We start from the raw sequence: 12014 nt of genomic DNA, 5'->3' as shown, positions 1-12014 counted from the left end.
TCTTTCTGAGCATTCGAGAATAACCATTACATGACAAATCTTACTTTGAAAATACTAAAAGTGTCAACCACATCTATTTTAAGATTCTTATATAACTAAGCCGATAATATGTAATTATATAATTATACAGTAATATAGCTTTATCTGGATTATCCCTCAAATCCGTTATCGACTACAGAGAATAATTGACTTACGGTTTATTTGCAAGTGAAAAACTTTTCGAGGGATTAAGATTAGGGTCTCTAAATGCCATACTTGTTGATTTGAATTTTGTATCAAGTCTTGTATCAAGTAGGCCCTAATGTTGTGGAAATTAATTAAAACTTATCTGCACTTATACCGATAAGGTATATGCAATGAGTGGGTCAAAGTATCATCAGAGTCTACCCCCATCATCACTTTGTCACTAGGCAGACTACACTGATACAAGTCACTTTGAATTCGGGTTGGGATTTCAAAGCGGAAAACCATAAAAAAAATCCTTAAATCCTGTGTAAAACTGTGTTTAAATAGGATTTCTGTATTAATATATTATGTATTCGAAATCATCACCTAAGAAGAGCATAATTATCCAATTAGCCGCTATCTATTTTTTTAAAGGATTACAATCACTTGAAATACTTTAATTATTTAACCTATAATTTTCAGTACGAGACGAGTTATCTGATGACTATATCCCTTTGTAAAATTACAAGGTATGTTTTGACACAGTTGTCCGTCATAGCAAATACAGAGGACTCGCTCATTCCTCGGGATCCAACTAATTACTTGACATTGTAACTCGTGACATTGTGGTAAACACACCTCAAGGTAACCACTCCTTAAAATAACCTGATAAACATAATATTGACATAAACATTATTGGGCAATGTATGGCACGAGTTGAGGGTTGACAATGAATATCTTTGTTTTAGATTATTTAATATGAAATGAAATGAAATGAATGGAGTTTTACGTCCTACTTATGAAGATAGGCAACGCAATGCAAGGTGCAATGAGGGAAATTTTGCAAAGACAGCGGCCTTAGCCTGCTCTTTTTCGATTTCCAACTGTCGAGGGATCTTTAACGTGCACAGCCTGTAGCACACGGGGCCTCGGTTTATTATCCCATCCGAACGACTAGACGCTGTTTCCATGTCAGCTCCTCTTAACTGCGTCACTGACAGTGTATTGAATATGAGCATCACTAATTATTAAGAGCGAAAACCGTATAAATATGTTATGAAGCTGCGACAATATAGTCCTTATTGTAATGCGGTTGTATAAAAAGTCTTCGCTCACCAAAATCTGGTGTTATAAAAGGTATTACACAACGCTTAAAAAATGTATGACTTGTACTGAGTCTATGAAATTTGCTCCGCCTTCCCGAATTCCACCTTTTATGGCACTTAAATGACAAAACATAATGTCACACATTGGGTGAAAAAGTCTATAATACACAAAAACTATGATAGGTTTATAGTTTAGTCCTGCTGAAATAGTTCACAGACATAAAGATGTGACAGTGTAAGTTTGTTATATAAAGAATGATATATAAATTTTACATAAATCTTATGTAACTCCAATATTTATTGCCTTCCGTAGTCAGAAAATAAGATGGTCGAAAATCTAAAGTAATAATCTTCAAAGGCTCTCTTCAATTTGACATCGTCAAATCACCCCTTCTCTCAAATTGAACTCCTAATCATAATTAATTCTGAAACTTCAAATCATCAACATTTCGTAACTCCTATTGATAACTAGTCATAAATTACCCTGGTGATTCAAATAATAGACTACTCTGGCGCTTTAAATATAAAAAAAATACTTCAGATCTTCAAATCATAAACTACTCTGAAGCTTCAAATCAAAAAAATACTTCAGAGCTTCAAATAATAAACTACTCAGGAGCTTCAAATCAAAAAAATACTTCAGAGCTTCAAATCATAAACTACTCTGGAGCTTCAAATCAAAAAAATACTTCAGAGCTTCAAATCATAAACTACTCTGGAGCTTCAAATAATAAACTACTCAGGAGCTTCAAATAATAAACTACTCTGGAGCTTCAAATCAAAAAAATACTTCAGAGCTTCAAATCATAAACTACTCTAGAGCTTCAAATAATAAACTACTCTGGAGCTTCAAATCAAAAAAATACTTCAGAGCTTCAAATCATAAACTACTCTGGAGCTTCAAATAATAAACTACTCAGGAGCTTCAAATAATAAACTACTCTGGAGCTTCAAATAATAAACTACTCTGGAGCTTCAAATAATAAACTACTCTGGAGCTTCAAATCATAAACTACTCAGGAGCTTCAAATAATAAACTACTCTGGAGCTTCAAATCATAAACTTCTCTGGAGCTTCAAATAATACACTACTCTGGAGCTTCAAATCAAAAAAATTCTTCAGAGCTTCAAATCATAAACTACTCTAGAGCTTCAAATCAAAAAAATTCTTCAGAGCTTCAAATAATACACTACTCTGGCGCTTCAAATCAAAAAAATACTTCAGAGCTTCAAATCATAAAGTACTCTGGAGCTTCAAATCATAAACTACTTTGGAGCTTCATAACGACATATCATTTTACTACTCAAAGATTTTTAATTCATTCCTAAAACACGAATTGTTCGACAACAATAAAGTATTAAACTAATCAATTACTAATTCACAGCTTATTAGGTATTAACATAAATTATTAACATTAATATGACGGACATGAATTTCATGGTCTTCATTTACACGTGTGTTTGATTTTGATTTTGATGATGCAATCCTGTTTATTTACATGATATTTTTGGAACAGAACTTACTATTGGGTTTGTTCATAATGTAACAATACAAATCAAACATACCAATTTCACAATGAATTAAATGAACTTTTATTTTGCATTTCATGTCAAAATATAGACCAACATCATGCTTGTACTCAATGGTAAACAAACCTACTACTCTAAAAATAATTTCATTCAATAGGTTAGTAAGTTACAACAGCCAATGAGTAATAGTTTCCAAAAGCATGATCAAAATAAGCCAATCAGAGGGCAGTATTGCGGCTCGCCCTCTAAGCTGTTTGTTTTCATGGTAAACGAGTTTATTATATCACCAGGGGAACCAGATACACTATTTAAAATTTTGGATCCCACATACTTACTTACAAGTATTAAAATTGGGATTGCCTTGTTAAGATCGCTGCAAAATATTTGCTATCAGTCTCATTTTAAGCTCAGTATTAGACTCACATCCACAATTTTTGAGATCCTGTTTACCCTTAATGTAAATTAGACTCGTCTAGAAAATATACTCACTTGAATATCAAATGTACTGGAATACTTCCGTTATTTACTGGTTAACAAATCCTGTATAAATAATCACACATTTATATATATTTCATCAGAAATAGAGAGAAGAAGAGTCATTGGAAAATATAATGGAGAAAAGTTTGGAAGAAGCGAGTAATATGTGTAGTGGAATAGAGAGTCAACAGTCCTTGGTATCTGCTCTTTGTAAATTTGTGGGCGCTGTGAAAAATATGGATGAAGCTGTGATGATACCAAGTAAACTAAGAGATATGGAAGTTGGCGAGACTGATCTGGCAATATTAGAACCTAATAACAACAAATCAGACCTACCTAAAATGCCCACTGGAGCAGATTTGTACAGTTTTTATTCTATGTTAAACACAGTTAAACACGAAATTATTTCAGGATCGGCATCCCGACTTGACACAAGCAGTGAAATGGACGATAATGCTAACGATAGTTCTAAGGAAACCGCCGATGCCTTCAGACATCACTTAAAAGGAATCTTCAAACTTCTGCACCAGTTGACAGAAACAGCCGAATTTTTAAAGAGTAGATATGAAGGCGAAGTGAAACCAAATACAGAAACCTCCAGGCCGTTGCATTTGTGAATATAGTGACATTGATATTAGCAGATGAAATATTGAGATAGACTTCTGGACAAATTAATCGATATGGCTGGGATTTCAAATATTTTGATACTATTACACAGATTTATAACGGAAAGACATCTTGATTGAACCTGTTACCAACATTTTACAACAACAGGAATGTTTTACACATGATTTCTGATGCAATGATTTTGTTAATTTCTCTTTACATCGACTATAACCGGCCGGCATCATTTTCTACAGAGCTCATTATCATAATTCCAGGATTCTAGACTATCAGCTGTTCGAGTCAAGGACACGTGAGTTTATTCGTCTGCTGAGGTATATTAGCAGATCGTGTAAAAACGTGCCCGAGGAAGTTGTGATCTTTGGAAACTTTTCCTGCAAGTTAGTGAGCTCACAAAAGTGATAAGTGTGTATTTTCTTTGCTGATTGAATGGTATTAGTCTTACTTTAGCCTTACATCAAACCCTCAATCTCTGTAGATTTCATCAAACTAAAGACAAGCCAAACTTATGTATAAAAGAAGTGTTAATTGAGTGTGTTATTAGTATGGAAGATATAAATGTGTTTAATCTTTATTCTAATTTATTGGACAAAACGTGAGTGAGTTGTTTGAATTGAATGTCAGCTAAATGTTATTTTTGTACGTAACACCTTCATTAATGTTCAAATGAGAAAGAAAAAAAAAGGTTCCATTTCTAAATTTTGTCTTTTTTATGTTTAACTGTTTTAACCTCTTGGGTGGTAAATTGTATTTGGAAACTTGACTGTGTGGCTAAAATGACAGCTTTGAAGAATGCAGTATTGATATCCCCTTTTATTGAGTGTTCTTCATACACCGAGCGTCCCTAGGTCTTTGTTTGATAATTGATTTGACAAAATAATACATACATTGCTATAGTATGTCGAGATAACATTCAATACTAGTAGCAATATGGTACAGTGTATTTTAATAAATACACTAAGTATTTTTACAGATTTGTAAAGGTCAAGGCCAACTTTGATTATAGCTGTAGCGTGTGATTTATTGTTGCCATGAAGAAAAACACGAGTATTCAGCATGTTTCCTGAAGAGTCAACAAACTTTCCACTCTGGTGAAATTCACTGTGTTGGAAAAACTCGTTATCCCTTTTATATGATAATGGTAAATATAGAGGATAGGCTAGCAAAATATTGTGCCGGTTTTATCTTACCTATGTCTGTCCCCATATAATTAGAGACTTAAAAGGGACAGACAGGATAGGGCCTCATTCTTGCATGATTAGCAAGAATACGCGCCATGCCGACAATATACTAGTAATTAGAAGTCTAATGAAGCTAATGAATAGACAAGCCCAAATAGCATGTATTATACATCATAATTAATGATCATTAACCTGTAAATTCAATATCAATATTCTCCTTATTGTCATAAACCCCCCTTTCATTTTATTGTTAATGGGTAGGCCTAGACATTATACCGCATTCTACTATTGTAAGACCGATATCTATCAATCTATAGAAATGTTATGTAAAACGTTGACATGCTCTATTTCTAGATACGAGAATTTCTTTTGGTCGACAAGCCGTTGGCACTATGCATCATAACCTACACAAGAGCCTTGCTTTGTACTTTATCTATAAAGGAAATTACTGTGAAGGTATAAAAGTAACGATATCTGTCATACGAACAATTCTTGAAACACATAAATATAGTATATATATATATATATTATAATAGTCAAAAGGGAAAGGCATTTGAAATGTTTCCACTCGGTTGATCTCGACCCAACAATGAACAAAGCTTAGCCAGCTTTAGAATTATTAAGAACCTAAGAGGTCATCAGGGTCACGATCTATTGAAAGCAACCATTTGTTCATAGGTAAAAGAAAAGGCGAATTATTCTGATGACTATCAACTGAAAAGCATAATCATTTAAATATGTGAGGATAAAGCTTACAAAATCATTCATCCAATTCATAGCTTTGAGGCAACTTTGCATAGTTTCACTAATAATCATCGAATTCTTGTGATTACGACTAAACGTCACGATAGCGCCCACTACTAACATTCTTGCGGCGTTTGAATTGGTTGGTGGTGATAACATTATTGAAATTATCAACACTTAATGAAACGGGGCCCGAACAAAGTTATTGCCAATGATTGCCTCACTGATTTTCTATACAGTCAAAAAAAATCTCCAAATTAACCCCATATTACCCAAACAAAGTACTTAATAATACCCAAACCAAGAACTTCATAATATCAAACCAAGCACCTGATAATACCCAAACCACGTACCCCAGAACACCCAAACCAAGTACCTCATATAATTTTTGGAATAAGAAAAATCAAATATGTAAATAAAACACAGGTAATTATCTCGGGATATAAACAACTGGTCTTCTTCTTTTCACCATACAAATGTCAAGCGAATATTGGGCTTCACACTTCCCCTCGCACAGATCAAACGACCTGAAAGAGAGAAGAGGAGTACAGACCAGATAAAGCGAAATGAAACACTCTCTCAATAAAACAGCCAACAAATTCAAAGCAAATATGAATATATGTTTTCATTCGCCTTGTTTTTACCAATATATGAAATTTACATTTCAAAATTTAAATTGTCCAAAAAGCAGCAGGAAATGGACAAGGAACTGATTAGGGACGTGATGTATTTCAGAACAAGCAGCATATGCCCTTACTTATTTATTGGACAATCTGTTGAACAGACCCAGGATGTACGTACAGTGAGATTAAGAAAAAATAATGTAGCCTAAATACCATATTTTTGATCACACTGAAAGCGCATTGAACCAAACTCGAAATCGACAGCTGATGTCATTAAGACCTAGATTTATTACACGAGCTGAGACCAGAATCAATAATATCTGTTTAACTCTGTTTATTATACACAGATATTGTTACACTTATTGTTTGTTTGTTGACAGCAGATTTATAATATACAACATTTACATACATATTGTTTATAACCTTGCTAGAGGCAATAACCCTCAGACATAAAGGGCATTGACTTTTTTTGGTTACATAATTGTCATGTCACAGGGCGTTATTACATCATTCATTTAGAATAAGAAGTACATATCTTCAAGGAAATGTGCAAATCACGTCTTCAAATTTGACACATGTCTCGATTTAGAGGACTACCGTTCTTTTTATTGCTTTCTATCACTTTTACCCGAGTGCAGACTCGAATGAACGACAACACACATATTTATTTTTAGTAAAATATATGAAGAAAGTTTATACAACCTAATCTATAAAAACTGAAATTATACAATTGATTTGGAATGGGTTCGATATTTCTTCAGTATTATACGGACATTTTGTTCTCATATATGGTTTATTTGTATACAGTATTTGTTGAATATAAAAAGACGCTTGACACAATGAACCTATATTAATATTCATTTTATTTACAATAATATGCATAAAACAAGATAATAACAATATAATAAATCAGGTTTACAACATTATATAATATACTATATGTAAAACAGAAAGACTTCCTTATGCATTTTTCATTGCAAGAAATCACTGGTGACAAATAAGAAGCATTACTTACAAGGAAAGATGTCACACTGTCAAAGACTTTGATATGTTAACTTACAGATCTAATATATTAATAGCACACAGAATAACATTACTTTGGGATGATTCTTTTTGTCATAAATATCTAAAATGGATTGTCAATATCTTTTCTTAACTGTTTGGCCGGGAACACTGATATCATCACCCCATCACCTCCATTTTCAGTCAGGGTTAGGTTTTCTTTTTCAGACGTTTTCTTCTTTGCAATTCCATTAAAACTATCGATAACCTCACTGTTGAGAAAGCATATACCAGTATGTAATATGTAATGTTGAAATGGTGCAAGAAATGCTTTCTGTGTCCCCACACCACATAAGAAAACCTGTAATTTCCCGTTTGGTACGATAGTCATTAAGTCAGGCAAATATTCCATATTGAGGATAAAATCAAAAAAAGCTTTCTGTGGTCAAAATGCCATTGTTTCCTTTAGCTATAGTCATTCAGTTCGTTCAGATTGCTGGCTGCGATTCTCACTTTTTTAAATCTCTGCCACCAAAGGTTATAATATATGCTGCTGATCAATGGAAGGGGCATAACTCTTGATATAATATAGACCTCATCAGGACTCACTCCACTAATTCATTTGCCATCTCTTCCCTTGTAAAAACACGAAATTCAACAATTCTACAACTTTCTCGTTGAAAGCTTTCCAATATGTCGAATGAAATTCTGACCAATCCTTAAAAACATTCAATATATGATGACCATGAAAATTTTGAGCTACTAAAATTGTAAGTAGCCTAGACTACTACCGGTTATACTCATCCGCTAGAGTTTGACAGTTCACAAAAGGACTATTTTAGAATTACCCTTCCGCCTTTAGGTCTCTCATCATCTTACCAAATCTTAAAGATAATGCAGACAACAAATTCCAAATTTTTAACGAAATGCGCCGTCAAATCTGGCGACGGTGTAGTGATGCACAGGTTCCCGAGAATATCCGAATGGACTCCTCACGACAACTCTTTTCTATGTAAATAAGTATTCATATGATGATTTTAGGCGTTTGCAATACAAATGTCGTTTTGTGTTCAGTTATTAAACAGGATAGGCCTATAACCCTATAACTCTCGTGTTAATTTTCGAAAGGTGCTTAAGATCAAAATTTATTTCAATTTTAGGTTTTTTTATATACTATAAACTGAAAGCGCCCAAACTTTTTTTTTTCAACATCTTGGAATATTTTTCCTTTATATATGTCAATTATTGGTTCAGAGTTGTTCTAGATTCCCGCAAGCAACAATCTAATTTCTGGATATTGTAACGAGGTGTCATTTTATTACATGAAGAACAAATTGAAGTAAAATATATAAATGTATTTCATATTTAATGAACTCTCTTGAACTTTAAGGAATTCGCTCTTATATATATACCATTCGTAGTTTGAAGAGAACTAATTCTAAAATGAAAGCCACCATTTCTACATTGCAGAGTTTTTTTTTTAGGTGTCGCCCCCCTTCAAGTCAGATTTAATTACCATACATGGTTTGTATAATATTACCTCCCTTGACTTTGTAATAATTTTCTCATTTCAGTACCATTATGATCTTGACGTGGAAATCTTTCTCAAAGTGGGAGCTTTAATTTGGTTCGTAGTTCATAATATGATATTATCAAATGTTAAGTTCGTCAAAAGGTTTTCTGTGATGTGTCCCTTGGGCGCCGGGTTTTAAATAGTCTCTGACGCCCAAACTATACATGTCTATGACGAGGATAGTCTCTGACGCCCAAACTATACCCGTCTATGACGAGGATAGTCTCTGACGCCCAAACTATACCCGCCTATGACGAGGATAGTCTCTGACGCCCAAACTATACCTGTCTATGACTAGGATAGTCTCTGACGCCCAAACTATACCTGTCTATGACGTGGATATTCTCTGACGCCCAAACTATACCTGTCTATGACGAGGATAGTCTCTGACGCCCAAACTATACCCGTCTATGACGAGGATAGTCTCTGACGCCCAAACTATACCTGTCTATGACTAGGATAGTCTCTGACGCCCAAACTATACCTGTCTATGACGTGGATATTCTCTGACGCCCAAACTATACCTGTCTATGACGAGGATAGTCTCTGACGCCCAAACTATACCCGTCTATGACGAGGATAGTCTCTGACGCCCAAACTATACCTGTCTATGACTAGGATAGTCTCTGACGCCCAAACTATACCTGTCTATGACGTGGATAGTCTCTGACGTCCAAACTATACCTGTCTAAGACGTGGATAGTCTCTGACGTCCAAATTATACCTGTCTGTGACGAGGATAGTCTCTGACGCCCAAACTATACCTGTCTATGACGAAAATCTGAAAATTGATGACCCATCGGTGTCTGCTGAGATACTTATCAACGATTTACAGATCATAAACAACTGGGCTAAAAAATGGTTGGTGTCCTTCAACCCACTAAAAATGGAAACAATTGCACTAACTACTAAACAAAATCAAATACTACCAACATTGTCTTTATACCATATTTCTATTCAAGAAGTAGCATACCACAAGCATTGAGGCTTAACTTTTCAAAAAAACTGTCAATGGGACGTACATTTTAACCAAAACTGGTAGGATGATAAACTGTCTCAGATCTCTCAAATACAGACTAAATAGGAAATCTCTTCAAACTCTATACATCTTTTATTCGACCACACTTTGACTATTGTGACATTATTTGGAACGGGTGCACTGCTGAATTGACAAACAAACTAGAAAACATACAACTCGATGCACTTCGTACCATATGTGGTGCTGTGAAGGGCACTAGCCATAACTGACTGTATGAGGAAACGGGAATTATACCACTAAAATAAAGACGAGGACGACACAAATTAATAATGATCTATAAAATACTACATAATATGACACCATGCTATCTTAAAGATCTTCTTAAACATAGAAATACCCCCTATAGCCTTCGTAACTTTCATTCAATCCGCGAATATTCCTGTCAATCAGATCTATTCTACAAATCCTTCATTTTCTCTTCTATACGTCTCTGGAACCAACTGCCTTCTTCCCTACAATCTTCACCTTCTATATCCATATTTAAATTCGCTCTGAAAGCTACAGACACAATAGTTCCTGATTGTTACTCTCTTGGTCCTCGAAATTGCCAAATTTTGCATTGCCGTCTTTGTCTTTCTTGTAGTGATCTAAATGGTCATAAGTATCTCAGACAGATCTCTGATAATCCATCTTGCCGATGCGGTCATCCTTTTCAAGATGCATTCCACTACCTCATACAGTGTCCCTTACATTTAGATGCACGAAATCGCTCAATCTCATTAATTCAACAAGATCTTATCACTATACATAACTTACTATATGGAACAGATTGCACCAATACTTCTCAAACTATATTTCAACATGTACATAATTTCATTAACTCCAGTAAACGATTCTAATTGTCTTAATTGTTTTAATTAATCTCGTGTGTAGTTTTTATTTTATTTTTTTATTTTTCATTTTTTTTATTTTTTTTTATTCTTACTTTTATAATTATATTTACAACTTAATCAATATTTTGTATATCCATAAATTTGTTATTTATTTTTACTTGTTATTGTATGTATTTTATGTATATATGTCTTGTTATTTTGTAAAATTCTTTTGAAATTTATTGTATTTATGGAGTAGGATTATATATTATATATGCGAATGCCTGTTCCCTAATCCCATTCATACTTTTTATGAATAAAATATTGTTTACAAAAAAAAAAATAGTCTGGGAGTGTTCAATGACATATCTGTTATGTCGCTTTCAAATTCTGTCAAGAGAGATAACTACAATTAAGCATATTATTATTCCACCTCCAAGTTTCAAACGAATTGTTTACAACCGAAACAAATTAACTGTTTTGTCAGTTTATATTTGATTATTATATCCGCTGATATATTTGTTGAATTTATAGATTTTTCGAGAAAAGAATTAAAATTCGAAGACTTTGTCATAATAACTTATTTCAATTAATTTTTCCAAACATCAAAACGGAAGTGGATTTACAACCAATCAGATTCAAAAGCCACTGTAGCCTCGGTCAATTACAAAGATATAAAGCAACATGTCCAGGCCCTGTACGAATACAAAGAGGGACTGGATGATATAGACTATTTTTGGGTCACCTTCACAATGGTCAAGGTATAAAATGAAGATGTAATACCTTGACCATTGTGAAGATGGGGTTTGTCATTCGTTTCCACCTCAAATGACTCATTAAAGACACTGTAGAACAATTATCACAGAGTAGAGTACTGATTATCACTGCTTTCACAGTTGAGCTGATTCTACTGGTATCCTTTTACGTTCTCTTTACAGATAGGACATTCTGCTTTGACCTGAAAATGTAAATATAAAACTTAACAGTTATGATATAGACTTAATTTTATATAAATAAACCAAGTACTATAACGATACCAACCGCAAAACGAAATCCAAACAAAAACATTTTGGCGAAACATTGATAGCTAGAAATAGTAGTTTTATGTGCATTGACAGTGGGTGTCTATAATCCGAAGA

At 33.8% G+C, this 12014-nt stretch overlaps 1 protein-coding gene across 1 annotated transcript; it reads left to right on the top strand.

Moving 5' to 3' along the window:
- Positions 1-3441: 3441 nt before the first annotated feature.
- Positions 3442-3894, top strand: LOTGIDRAFT_113945 (hypothetical protein; the record flags this gene model as incomplete). The annotated part of the gene is made up of 1 exon (XM_009052235.1): positions 3442-3894. One exon carries the CDS (start codon positions 3442-3444, stop codon positions 3892-3894), a length of 453 nt encoding a protein of 150 aa, XP_009050483.1.
- Positions 3895-12014: the final 8120 nt, after the last annotated feature.

The sequence above is a fragment of the Lottia gigantea genome (genome assembly GCF_000327385.1).
Source record: "Lottia gigantea unplaced genomic scaffold LOTGIsca_18, whole genome shotgun sequence".
In the NCBI taxonomy this organism is placed as follows: domain Eukaryota; kingdom Metazoa; phylum Mollusca; class Gastropoda; family Lottiidae; genus Lottia; species Lottia gigantea.
The sequence above is the reverse complement of the archived record's forward strand: the minus strand, read 5'-3'. Positions and strand labels throughout refer to the sequence as shown.